The 14825-nt window shown below is 39.7% G+C and overlaps 1 protein-coding gene across 2 annotated transcripts in view; it reads left to right on the top strand.

Annotated features, from left to right (window-relative positions):
- The window catches only part of plce1 (phospholipase C, epsilon 1), a 70991-nt gene that overhangs the window by 27265 nt on the left and 28901 nt on the right, over nucleotides 1–14825 (top strand). For both annotated transcript variants that reach the window (XM_084040512.1, XM_084040513.1), the window contains exons 7-8: nucleotides 5044–5219; nucleotides 5398–5540. In XM_084040512.1, coding sequence (XP_083896638.1) covers nucleotides 5044–5219; nucleotides 5398–5540 — 319 coding nt within the window. The remainder of the gene's footprint in view (nucleotides 1–5043; nucleotides 5220–5397; nucleotides 5541–14825) is intronic.

Genomic DNA, 14825 nt, shown 5'->3' on the forward strand with positions numbered 1-14825 from the left:
TACTCAAACAACTTCACCTTACATTTTGTTAAAGGTGCTAAATTTGAAATTCAGAGCATTAATACATCAGCTATGTAACTACGTAGAGGAGTAATGTCACTTGTGAGGATATTCATGATTATCCTGATAATGGAAGTTCACCTCAATCAAATTATTGTGAGTTTTTTTTTGTCTTTATCACAATCCGTGATAAAATCCAATCGTCCCATCTCTAATAACGGCCTGATTTAGGGAATTTGCTCCCTGATGTTATTTGGAGTTTTTATGAAAATTCATTGACTTTGAAAGCATACCTCACCTTCAAGTGGTCTTGCTGTAAAAAAAAAAAACGTTCTGCTACCGTTTTTGGCTGCTATTGTGAAAGTGAGTGGGATTTCATAAGATGAGGAAATGAAAAATGCTACCAAATCCTGCTTATTTCATCCTGTTTTATATGCTCCGTTGCATCAATCTCCAGGTGATTTTATGTTCATGGGCCATGAAATGAGGTCCATTTGTACAAGGAGTTTTCTTCAACCCATAGCGCTTAAATCTTGTCTCCTCTTGCAAATTAAGTTCCCCCAAGTATTATAAATTCACTTTTTAAAACCAAAATACACTGTCAAATGTCAAGTCAAGTTGCGCAGTGAAGCGACCTCAGCTCTGAGTCCACAGACCAGAATAACAGAGTTCTCTTTACGCTGACCCCCCCACGCTGACCTCGGCTAACCTCGACCCACCATGATGCTTCTAAAAGTAGAATTCAGTCAAAACGATTTATTTCTATTCCTTGAATGTCAGCTTCATGGGAGAGTATGTCGGAGGGGGGGTGGCATGGTACTAATGCAGAGATTTCCTTAATCCCACGTGGCTGCGTGTTTGCGTTTATTTGCGTAATATCATTAGCGGATTTGTGTGTTTTTGTGTGCATGCACGATTTAGCGGAAGGGACATTGTGCTGTACGGACACACACTCACGTTACATGGCAGCATTTCACAGACAACGAGGCTACATTGTGTTGGGGGTCTCTGCCTCTGAGTATTGGACGATATTCAAAGTAATTGAAGAGGAGTGTATGTGACTGAGTCGGTGTCAGTGTGGGGGTATGTGTGCGTGCGTGGCAGGCCGGCGACTTCAAAGTGAAGAAGTCGAGGTGTGGGTGATTGCATTTCAGGGAGACTGATTCGCCCTCTCCAGTGTCCTGCATGCTCAGTCTTTCTGTGTGTGTCTGGTATGATATACATAAAGGCACGGGCATGAGTCAGAGTGTGTTTGCATGTCTGGAGTTTAGCATGCGTATGTATGTGTGTGCATTCTAGTTTAAAGTTCACTAGATCTGTGTGATGCCCCACAGTGCCTCCTGCTAATCCGTTCCCAGAATGGCTGTTGCCAGGCAGAGAAATTACCTAATGGGGCGCTAATGGGGAAACTCATTCACAACTGTAAGTTACGTGGACAGATTGTCAGTAATATGAAAGGCATAGCTTGTATGAAGAGTGGTAATGTACTTTGGATCCAGCATCACAGGTTTGATCCCCGTCCTCGAGAAAGAAAAACTCAGTCAAAATTGAGATTTTAGTTACTTACTACAAAAATCAGTTTAGATTTACAAGTTTTCGTAGTTTATACTAAACACTAACACTAATAATAAATGTATCTATTTATTTAACACATACTCTGAAGGTGAAAATAAATCCCTTTTGCATGTACATAATACTATATTTGGAGGAAGAGGATGGATGTTTCTTTTAAGTAACTTATTGTAAGTGGAGTACAGCTGCCTATAAGTTACCTTCACTAAGCTTAAGCCATTAGCATTTCCTGTACACACACACACACACACACACACACACACACACACACACACACACACACACACACACACACACACACACAGTGTAACAGGAGATAGAGAGCTGTATTAATGGCAGTTGACTCATATGGCTACGGTTCTGCTAACTGGCTAAATAGCAAGATCAGTAATACCGTAACTTACTGGAAAGAAGAACATGGACTTTTGGATGACCTTTACTTATGTAATTGAGGTGAAATGCAATTATTGCCTCCATGCCTGATGTGACTGTAGCTACATTAAGCAAAAGTCCTTCTGCCCATTGCCTGCAATACAGTGATATATTTTTTTTACACCGAGATTAAAAAAGCACATGTGGAAATAGACAATTCGGTTGATTTATTAAATTATTTCCCTTTTAATGGATGTTAAAAACCAGTTAATAGTTTACTCCCTCACTCCTCCACGCCATATTTCACTCTTTCACATTCCCTTGTGCCTTTAAATTTAATTCTTGTTATTTATGGATTCACTTGTCTTGGGACGTCTGTGAAACCTGAGAAGAGAAACGTTTTTTTTTCTTCTCCCATAAACAGTCTGAAACATCTCCCCCTGTTTGGGAAGTACTTTTGAGCAGGAATGTTTTCAGCATGCATGTATACACATACTACTGTGCTTCTGGAGGAAAGTGTACGTCCGTGTGTTGGTGTGGTTTTTTGAAGATGAGTTTGTTTGTTTGCGTGGTATGTGTGTGAAGACAGCTGCTTTGTGTCCATCAAAAGCAGCACCACATTCCCTGCAGTGTCCTTTGAAGTCGGGCTGTCTTTCACACACACACACACACACACACACACACACACACACACACACACACACACACACACCCACACATTGTTGTTTTTTCTGTTGAATTAGCATTTGTGTAGAGGAGTGTATATCCTTTTAAAACATTCAAACTAATTTAACGGGGTAAAGTTAAGTGATTGACTAAACATAAAACAGAACTCACCCGTTTTAAATTATGTTTTTTTTAAATTATGTTACATTTTAAGTAGTTTGTAAATTCTCTAACGAAGCCCAGAGATTTACAACAAATTCACAAAGTGAGTTGTACTTTTCTTGCCTGAAAGAGTTACTAAGTCTTTGATTCATCGTTCTGTTTGTTCCTCAAATGCCTTCATGCTGTTGTTGACAGCAGTAATAAATATGGGAACATTCGGTGCTTGTCATTCATTGTCACAGTGATTCCCATTTAAAATGAATGAAAACTGCAGTAGAATAATCTTTTAAATGTAATATCTTTGACAGCTCTATTGAACCTCGATTTAAACAGTGGTCATCTTTGGTTGCCTTAAAGTAAGTCAGCTTGGAGATGAGCAGACTTATGTTACTGAAGTCACTCATAAAAATATTGTGTTGTCAGGTGAAGTGTTTATTGGTGGGTTTAAACACAAGGACAAAATCCATCTTTGCTGTTGTTAAGCCACTCATTGATATTTCTGTCGCTTTGATACTCAGTACCGAACTATTTCAAGCAATGTGAAATGGTAGAAATTAATCTACCCATAAGTCTTTTGGGTTTTATTTGTTTATAAGTAATGTGAAAAACAGCCTTAATAAACTGAAAACCTGCCATCTAAACATGGTGTCATTAACAAAGGCATGAGAACTATGTACAAGCCAGGCCAAGCCTGCTTTTCTTTTGCTTTTAACTCTGTTTCACATGTGGAAAAATACACTGTACAATGTAGTAGACTTTATGTCTGTTCAGTGGATGCACGGTCTCTAGATGCTGATAAAAAAAATGGGGTCTTTGACCAGAAATGTGAGTCATTGAATGTTCTGGATAAGGAAAGAGAGAGAGAGAGAAAAAAATCAGAGACGCTATTTGTGTAAATGTGTTCAATCATAGATTATTTAATAGTAATGTTGTCTTTAAGTTATGAGCCTGTTGCTGGACTGCATGTCAATACTGTGTGTGTGTGTGTGTGTGTGTGTGTCCTTCTTCTCCTTTCTCTCCTTCGCCCTCACGCTGGCTCTCTCACTCTCTATGCGTGCAGGCTGGTATGTCTCCTTTCCCCCGGGATGGCCCAGATCTGACAACAGCTAGGCCTACACCCCATGCAGGAAACCCATCCCATTCAGACAAGTAGTGGGCCTTGTACACTGTGTGTGTGTGTGTGTGTGTGTGTGTGTGTGTGTGTGTGTGTGTGTGTGTGTGTGTGTGTGTGTGTGTGTGTGTGTGTGTGTGTGTGTGTGTGTGTGTGTGTGTGTGTGTGTGTGTGTGTGTGTGTGTACATGTTATGCCACCCTGCCACCAGCACTTAATACAAACAGGACATATTTTAAAGTGTGACCACAGATTCACCTAATTCTGAGATCCTGTCAGGGGTTGGACTTCACCCACTATAATGAAGCAGTGCTTATTAACAATTACACCCATATTTTCCCTTGCATTCGTCCCCCCACACTTTGTGACCAGCATTGATTTTGTCCAATTTTGTAATATCCACTCCTGCTCAAGGCATAAGTGCCCACTTAGAGCGCCACAAAATGTTGCCGTAATGGCTTTTCTCTCAAATTTGTGCCAGAACAGCTTGTCTGCAGGTTCACTCAAGGACAAAGTACAAGTCCATCGCTTTTAGATAAGTGCTTCCTTTTTTTTGTGGGATGGATTTTGTCCCGAGGAGGGTGAACTGAAGTAGGAGGCTTTTCTTTAAGGTCAAAATGTTTGCTCGGTTAAAACTCCTCAGTGGCGTCTCTTCTTTCTCTCTTGCCTCCCATGTTCTTTTTCCTGCATCTCCCCACTATTCTCCGTCTCTCTATGCCTACCTCCGTATGTGTCTGTCTCACTCTGATGCTTCCTGTCTGGATCTTCACCCCCCCTATTCTTTTCTACCCGTTATGTTCCTCGGTGGTGTTTCTCTCTATTAATTCGTTCTTTTCACGCTTTGATTTCTGTTCCGCCGAGGGGAAATTGCTTCCGGTAATGACCACAGCAGAGGAGCTAATGACAATAACCACTGATTCAGTCTGAAAGGTGAAAAACAACATCGGATGTGGCGAATTTTCCCGGAAAGCTTTTGAATCACTGTGCTTCTTCAGTTTGTTTGAATCACTCTTTCATCTCCGTTATTCTGCTGATGCATACTTTCTAAGGTCGATAAAGCAGGATCGGTGTTATCACTTATCACTTGAAATGTGGACAATTTGAGTGAATCATTTTCATTCAAAGAAAGTAAGTAATTGACCCCCTTTGGTGCCTCAACAGGTTAACAGCTATGTGCAGGCTAGAGAGGAAGTCAACCTGATTAATCCAGCCAAAAAGCTCCTGCTGTCTTGCCCTGGACGCGTGTGCCTCAGGGAGTCTCCCTGGCCAACGCACACAATCAGCGCCAGACCGGACCTGAAGCCCTGCCTCCATTGTCATCCTGCTTATCCACCTAGGTTTGTAGCCCTTTTATAGTTTTTCTATAGTTTTTTGATGGACCAATTTTAACAGTGCAACATGTGCTAGATACTGCAGATACTGTCAGGTTGGCTATGACATTGTATATTCAGATCAGAATAAACAGATAAATTTGACTGTATCTTTTTCTTCTCTGATCCGCTTATTTATTTGTAGGTTTTTCCGAGCCTGTGGTCAGAGGACGTCTGTGTGTTCCCTGCTGACCGGAGCCCTACTAGAGGCCACAGCAGCTCTCGGTGCCCGCTCCTCTCTGCCCTACCTTTTGCCACAGGTTCCCACCTGCCACGGCGTGCTGAAAGGTGGGTGTTATTCTGTATTCTGGGTGTAAATATAGAAAATGTTTTGTTACATATATTTAAGTGTGCAAGCTGTCCTAGTTGCAAATTTGTGTTCCAACTATAGTATTAAAGTCCAATACATACATACAGTATGAACATCAGCAGTTATGTTCATCTGCTAATAAATAGAGGTGCATCACGATTGGTGACAAGGGAAGCAGCTTCTGTATCTGTTTGATTCAGAGAAGGAAAGGTTCTCACTATTCCCCTGTGGTTTATGGCTCCACTTTTTTTTATCTTCCTCTCTGCTCTTTTCCCACAATGGGTCCTTATCCACAGCGGGTTTCTGGGTCGGTAGAAGCACGTCTGTAGTTGATCCCAGTGGTTGCCCTTTCCTTCTTACTTCTCTCTTTATTTCCTTTGCTGTCCTTTCTCACTTGCCTTAGCACCCTCTTTTTCCTCTTTTTCTTTCTCCTCTCCAATCTCTGTACAGAAACACTGATGGACGCGCACACACACATGGATAAGTCTTTACATCTGAAAAGAGGTTGTATGCACTTCAATGTGTGCTTGTGCTGCTCCTCAGGAAAGCTCAGTTTTTATTTTTCCACAACAAGCATACACACGTACTATTAACCTGCTTTTCATTGGAGTTGTCCCACATGGTGGCAGCCTTCTCTCTTCGTGAAATGTCTCGAGAAAGAAATTAAAAGGTCCGTTGTAAAACTTAATGAGACGAATTGGCATCATGCAATGGAGTATGCCTCGACTGCTCTCTTACTCTCGACATGACTTCATCTCCCAACCAGCTAGGTTTTTGGTCAGTTGCTCAGCTGTCTATCCACCTTCTCTACAATGAAGTTACGTATGACAGAAATGTAAGCCGATCCTGACATTAATTTCCACTGGCTTTGGTCCATGGGACAGGCTGTCTCTGGCAAGATCAATGAGACACGCGCACATGTATAAAGATTCAATTCAGTATTTGTGTCGCTGTGACTTTGCTAAACTTTTTTTTGTTTTTTTTGTCAGACAAGCTTTTTGGAGGGGGGAGGGGGGGGTGGAATTCACACACCACACACACACACACACACACACACACACACACACACACACACACACACACACGGCACATATCTTCAACATGACACCGTGTTCTGTTCTAATGGGTGTTGCAGGAAACAGAATAAAGCCAGACACGCGCACACATAACAGCCCAGAAGTCTTGGCAGGACTAGGATTTCATAGGCACACACACACACACACACACACACACACACACACACACACACACACAGCAAGACAGACTCCCTGTCTAACTTTCTCTTTCTCCCTCACCTACAGCTACCCAGATATTGCCATTGAGCATTACCTAAGAAAAGACCGAGACGCACAGACATATCGCTGTGTTTTTAAAGAGAAAAGTGATTTTTCAGATCTGCCTTTCACATACAGTCTGTCTGTGCCATTTGCCCTGATTTGACATTAAGTGTAGCAGAAAATAGTTTCTGTCTCCAGAGGTAACAATGTCCCTGTAACAGAGACATATACTGTAATTTTGCTGTTTTAAATGTTTGATTCACTTGCTGAGTCCTTTCAAAGAATCAAACAAGAGTGGCGTTAGAAAAAAATGAAGAAATAACATGAAAAAACGAGCCCAACTGACTGATAATTCAGCTGACCCCAACTGAATTATCAGATGTTTTGGATCGTGCATGTGTAATTGCTTTCTTACCATTTATGGTATTGTTCTTCTCTTCAGTGTATCAACATAGCAACCTGCTTTTATTCTCACATCAGTTAGTATGAAAACTTCTTTTATCAATCAGACTTGCGTATTTCAGTTTAAATTGAACATGCTTTTTTTATGCAGCATAACTTAAAAGCCCTAAAACTTTGCAGCAAAAATAAGTGCAAAAAGAAAATGCTGCTTTTCTACCTCAACAGACTGTGTGTCTGTTCATTGAGCGTACAACCTTGGCCCCTGCATGTTGAATAAAGGAATCTATAATGCACTTGCAGGTTAGTCTGTTTAGTTTTTACCAGCGTGTTGCTAGCTTTTCATACAGAATCTAGATATGAATCTGTCACACAAAACTGACTGGGTTTTAAATTGTTATGGGGCTTTAGAAACACCGTGACCCCCACTGTCTGTTAAAGTGGTCACCCTGTCTGGAAATCAAAGTTTTTATTATTTTATTATCCTCTCTGGTGAGGGTCACCTTCATGTCACCTCTATAGAAAAGCTTCTGTCTTTTCTCACCATACATTTCCCCTCTTTCTTTTTTCCTTCATCCTCTTCCTGTAGTGAAATGCACCTGTCTTGCTATGGAAAAATAAAAGAATGACACCTACTTTTTCCGTATTCTCGTGGTAATTGCATGTCACAGATACAAGTTTGCATATTCCCAATGGAGATTTAAATTAAAATGTGGATATTGCAATTATGTTTACCATCAAACACTAAATCACAACTAAGAAACAAGAAAACACCTCCTCCTCTTCTTTATTTTTACTTGAACGCAGTATCTTTGTGTATATTATTCCTATTTATATCCCATCCTGTCCTGATAAGGTATTGATTTTCGATTGAGTATAGTGTTAGAAAAACTAGGACTACAAGTAAAACATAACTTTCAGGCTCTGGCCCAAATGCTTTCAAGGATTAGCAGGATAATCGCCTGGCCCACTTTGGTGTATTCTTAGAGTTTTAATGCGAGTGGTGAGAGGTGGAATGTTTTTTTCTAGACCTTCTCTATGTGTCGCATCCTGAATGCTGAATGTATTTTTTGCGGGTTCCTCTGATGTATGTCAATGACTTATGTCTTTCAGGAGCATAGCAGTCATTTGGTTTTAGAAGCAGGTCAGGAGGAACGTTTTGGAGATAAGTTGGCACATGCCTGGGTCAGTGCAACAGGCTTTTGTTGTGAGAGAAAACTATTGACACCTTTAAACACAAATACTGGTGATGAGACAAACGTTAATGGGGTATGACAAGGATAAGGTCAAGGTTGGTTGTTTGTGTATGCTGCTTAAACACAGGGGCAGAGAATCTGAGAAGTAGAGAGGACATAATGTCTTTGAGTAATGGTCTTAACGTCACTTTGTGCTCTGCCTGCGAGGCTAATCGAAAAAATACTTAGATTAATCAATAATGACAAGTTGCAGCCCTGGAACAATCCAAAAATCCTATTAATTCATTACTTGTTTGCAGTAAAGACGGAAGGTAAAAATCATAATGAGACACACAGAAAGCCAAATATACAAAAATAATTTGTAGATATAAGCAAGGAATCAAAATTGAAGGAACCACAAAAAAGCACCAAACCTGGGCTACCCAGCCCAGTACCATGAAAAGCATAACTATAAATATGTCGATTATTATTAGCTATGGCAACACAGCTGTCTCCAAATTATAATTATGTCATCCTATAGATTTGTGGAGCATTTTTCGTTCTTCAAATAGTGAATGTCTCATTTTGAATGAATGAATGAATAGCTACGCCTTCATCTCCTGCTGCCCCCTTTACTGTCAAAGTATACTAAGTGTTAGTTATTTAAGCACAATGAAAAACTCTACTGGGGACTGCTGGGGTTTAGTCATATTCCTGTGAAGTGTAAATGGGAGTGGTTTAAGTGCTTTTCTTGACCTCGTTTCCTTCACAGCACAATTTACTGTACTGCTAGAAGGGAGTAGGCAGCTCAGTAATAGGTTGCCATCCTACCAGCTCGATATTGCTGTTTCTCTATTTTTTACCCTCTTCCTCTCAGTCAACATTGTACATTGTGTTGCCTGCCAGCATTGAAAGCAGATGTGGTGGGGAATCGTACTGGAGGGAAGTCTCAAGGATTTCAAGAGCCACGATTGTTTAAAATACTCATCAGAATGTTCCTCGACTGGAACTTAGCCCTGGTGAAATTAAAGATAATATTTTGTCTGTTGAACAACCTTGACTAGCTGTTGCTGCGACAACTAACAGCATGTTTTTTTGAATTCGGTTGGAGGGAATGTCACTCTCCTTGTTACACGCAGGCTGCTCATATACAGCTAACCGGAGGGTGGACATTACTTGATGATGCTGTGGGTTGGGACGGGGTTATCAGCGGTTACCGCCGTATGAGCGCAATTAGGTCAAGTATACCTGGCTGCAGGCGGCAGAGGAGGGTGGGGTTCCACATTGAACATTTAATCCCACCCACTATGATTTGATTGGGTCACACAAAACGGATTTACACGTTGAGGAGGAGAGGAAGCACATCGATAGTCAATGGAGAAAGACATAAACAGATACTCTACTTAAAAGTAGCAAGACCACACTAGGACTATACTCCACTAAAAGTCCTGCATCTTACTTAATGAGTTGAATGAATGCACTCTAAAATGTGTATTGATAAGCTATAAACTCAACTATGTGACTTTACTGAAATGAAACACATCAATGCTGGCAATATTGATGTTGTTTTCCATATTTATATAAAATAATCTGCATTTAATGGTTGGAAATGACTCAAAACGCCACTAACCATGCAACAGTACTCAACACTGATTGTTGTCAAACAGAATGAATGTTACATTCATATAAGGTTTTATTTATTTTTTTTACCAAAAAGAATATATTTGGAATTTCCAACATTTTGATTAGTAACTGTAATTTAATATTTAAAAATGGTCTCTAACTATAACTGATTAGAATTAAACCTAATTTCTAATTCAACTAATGTAATTGGCTCTAATGGTTCATTTAATTGTAAATGTATGTTTTTTTTTAATCAACAAAATGTAATCTAAGAACCAACATGAATCCAAAGCTGTCAGATAAATGTAGTGTTAAACAATACAAGATTTCCCTCTGAATGTAGTGGAGTAGAAGCATAAAGCAGCAACCTATGACTGTGTTGTTTATCTATCTATACATCTCATCTATAGAGTGTGAATCACGCCAGTGTGTGCTCGTGCAGTGGGATGGTCTTGCTGGTCTAACTAGCATATGGCTGTGAACTATGTATGGTGTCGGTGAAGAGTGGGTGGGAGAGAGAGGAGTAGTGAGTGTATTCAGGAGAGAGAACAAGGACTGTTTGCTGATAAGGAAAGGGAGAGGGGCCAGGTGAGGGAAAAAGAGCAATAGACAAAGATAGAGCGTGCAAGTTAGAGCTGCAGTAAGAGATAGACCAGAGAAAGAGAGAGAGAGAGAGAGAGAGAGAGAGAGAGAGAGCAGCTGCAGGAGGGACAGAACCGCCGGCTCAAATGTGGACAAGTGTACTTCAGTCACACCGGCACTGAGCTGTCAGTGTGGAAGCAGAGTGGCCAGCTGAATCATGAAGCACTCTCACAGAATGGACTACAAGCTGATCAGTGAGTAGAGGAAATGTGAGTTATTACAGTGTGGCTGCTGCCGGTGTCTTCACACAGCGAGTGAGAATAATTGGAAAAAAGTGAAGTGGTACATGTGTGAAATAAGTCTGCTTGTGTGTGTGTGTGTGCATGTATTTCTTTTTAAATGTGTCTGTGTATATGTTAATTGGACCCTACTGAATACTGTCTAGTATGGCCAGCACTTAGTTGTTATGCATATGAGGAATCAAAGGGGGTTTAATTCATTAAAAAGAAGCCCTTTGAACCATTTGTTTAAATGGTAATCAGGGAATCTGATTCTGATGGCAATTAATTTGCTTCGCTGGGTGTTTCGGTGAGATTAAAACCCGATTTGATTTGAACATCTAAATTGTTGGATTATATAATGTCTGTCTGCGGGGATAGATTTTGATCGTTTCTTTCTTCAAAGCTGCAGAGTCCTGCTCTGGAATATGTGGTCGGTGCATGTTACATTCTCTGTCTAACTGGTGTCAAATGCAGGCTCACAGTTTCAGTGTGCGTCTTTGCAGAACTTGTGGTCATTTCTGTTTGAATTGCACTTTAAAGTGATATTTGTATCCTTAAGTTCTGTGTTTTTGTGTCTTTAGTGTGTATTACTATACCACATGTCAAACAGCCAGGTTTCCATCCAAATGCATTGCAAATTTAAACCACATTTCGAGAAAAAGAAAATGCGAATGAATGCTTCATCCATTACCGCAATTATTAGGAATGGGTTCATCAATTAGGTGGTGCCACTTCTTTGATCAGAAAACCATTATACTATAGAATAGGAAGAGGCTGCAACAAGATTATGTAATTAAAACGGCTCCAGAAGTCACATGCATCATATATGTCATCATGTATTTGCTCACTTCCGCTGCACTTTGTCGCATTTTGCTTCAATCGAAATGCCAACTTTTCCAACTCAGATAAGCATTACAACTTTTTGCAATATTTACTTTACCTTTTTTATGTGCAAATTGAAAATCCGCCAAAAACAGCAGGTAGATGGAACAAACCTACTGTTACTATCTATTTTGTTTTTAGCGGGAAAAGTTTGAATGTTGCTTTGCTTACTGGCACAGAATGTGACTCTTTCTTACAGTTATACCACCAAAATGAGCCATGTGTTGCATCCCATTTCTGTGAGGCCACTGTGATGTTGCACAGAGACACTGAAGGTTAGATACAGGTCTAACCTTTCTTTTTTTTTTTCTGTGCATGCAGAATGGGCCTCATTCATGCCATAGATAACTGATAACTCTCATATGAAGAGACTTTGAACTACATGCTTCTTTAAAAATCTTGAAATCTTCAGATTTACTGACTCAATTATGTGACACAGCCAATGCTGTAATTTGACATTTGGGTTCATAACAAAGAGCCTCTTGCTTAATCAGTCCGGCCTCCTTATCTGCATCGTGTTTATTGTCATAGCCCCGCCCACTAATGAAGAAAGGTCAGAACAACCCAATTGTTATATTTATGTCTGCACGGGGTTCCGTGTGCATATCTGATCCACGAGGGAAACTCCCTGTGATAACTGTGTTGTCATCAGTCAGACAGATCAATGTTTATTGCTTCTGTTTGTGTATCTGATGCCATTTTTTTTTCCTACACTAATGTTTGCTGCTGTGTGTGTGCTAGTTGGTTTGCCACTTTTTATTTGCACAAGTGTGTATGATGTTGTTTCTGTTTACTGCCATTGAATCAAAGCGGGCTGATTGTTTTTCTGTGGTCCAAAGGGAAATAATTGTGGTCCAATTATTTAATAATCTATTATATTTCAGTATATAGAGATTTTAAATGTTGCCCGAACAATATTTTGACAGCCTAAGTAACCAATCAAAATACACTGTGTTACAGAGTTACACATGTGGTGATGCAACACTACCGTAGATCAGATTTCAGATTGTTGCAGGACAGTTTAATCTTCCACCCGAACCCGCAAAAAAAATAATAACACTGTTGATGTTTTCAATAGACAGTATTTTACGTATGATGATATTTATAGGTTCAAAAGGCTAATTTGTTAACGGTCCTTCGACCCAGGCTGTTTGTGCTGCACCTGTTTTGCGTGCCCTACATACTCCAGTAGGGAAGATGTCATCAGTTCTAAACATGGTTGTGAGAACAGTGAGTGTATGTGTGAACTTGGCCGGCAACAAAAGGCAGCGGGGTCTCTGTTCAAGGTTCTCCCTCGTTTGATTATTATATGTAAGCTTTTGATTTACTAAATTAACAAAACTAACCTCAAATCAGCGTTGAAAGATTTAATATCCTTATAAATCCCACATATATTTTTTAGGAATTGGATCAATGGGAAAATCGGCAATGTGGGTCTGCAGCATTGAAGAAACCAGCCAGAATTAACTTAATTTTATATCCATTTGAAAAACCCTGCCTAGTGTCGTGCTAGTTGGGACAGAACAGTAACTGGTTTAAGAATGTATCAGATATCATACATTAATGATACACACACACACACACACACACACACACACACACACACACACATATATATATATATGCACATCCACACATATATCTGCATTTCCTGTCTCTCTTAATGGAATTCTGTTAAAAACAGAATCATGAAAATGGTTAAAAAGGATGTTCAGCCAATGTACTCCATCCACCACCGCATTTCCAGAAGGATCCATTACACACACACACACACACACACACACACACACACCTGTGGGGTATTTGTAAGCAGCATGCATTACACATGAGTAAGGCCATGCATAAAAATCACAGAGAGAATACGCTCAATTAGCTCAGGTTCCTGTTCTCCCGGTTTCACAGCAGGAGTGCTGCATGTTCAATATTACATATCAGTGTTTCTTAACTGAACTTTCTGAGGTCAGGGGCCGTTTTCTCACAACAGATTATATTAGATACACCATGATTGAAATCCAAGATCGCACTATCTCAAGTCATCGTTGTTTATTTATCACAGTTTTTCATTGTCAGTGCTGATATTGTAGACTTTCTGTGAAGCTTTGCAGGCACACGCTGAGGATATCACAAATAATACAAGATAAAGGACATTTAAAAAATAATCTAATGCATTTTATTTAATTTTTTTTTACATTTTGGAGCCATCACTTTGACACAAAACAGTGCCAAAGACATTCTCAAAAAACCCCACTCAGAATTAGCATTATAAATGATGTAACAGTGGTTTTCTTTGTTGTCAACATGTGTGGGGTTTCTCTGTTACCTCTATCAACGCGCATTTGCTTTGAATTCCTTCTTCAGAATCTCTTAAGACCTCTTTGTCGCTGCCTTGTCTAACGGCTTTGTCTGCGGGTGTGTTTTCAGTTTAAAGAATGAATAAATTAATGATTGATGTCATGAGCATGGTCATGAAATTCATATCACTAATTTGAGGTGTCTCCATTTCCACTTCAAAAGCAAAGGACGTTTTTTAAAAAAGTAAACATGAAAACTAAAATGTAAACTAATAATAATGGTAATAATTTACCAATAGTTTGGGTACATTTTATGGAAAGCAAATGAGCTCTCGTTGGGCTCTCTGAAACACATTTCCCATTTTTTTTAAATTCAAAAAGTTTTCATTTTCTGTTTCATTTAATCAAATATGTCCATGAAAAAATGTGCTCTAGATCTGGACTCTATAAATTAACCATAATTCATAACCTGTGGTCTGTCTCTGTGTAGGACATTTAGATGATTTGGTGGATTACGTTGTCTCTCTAACTGTGATAGATAGCTCACACCTGCTGCATAGTGTAAACTACAAGTTTTCCACTTATACTACTAATCCCTTCCTTCCTCTCGATCTTATATCTGTCCTCTTCTCTCATCTCTCTTCTGCTCTCATTTTCTCTCACTTCCCTTCCATTCCCTCTATCTTCGTTTTCACTGATTTATTTTCCTCTCTGTTTAAACAACGTTGTTCTTTTAATCTTCAATTTCCTCGT

This window comes from Eutrigla gurnardus, assembly GCF_963514095.1.
Source record: "Eutrigla gurnardus genome assembly, chromosome: 22".
NCBI classification, from domain to species: Eukaryota; Metazoa; Chordata; class Actinopteri; order Perciformes; family Triglidae; genus Eutrigla; species Eutrigla gurnardus.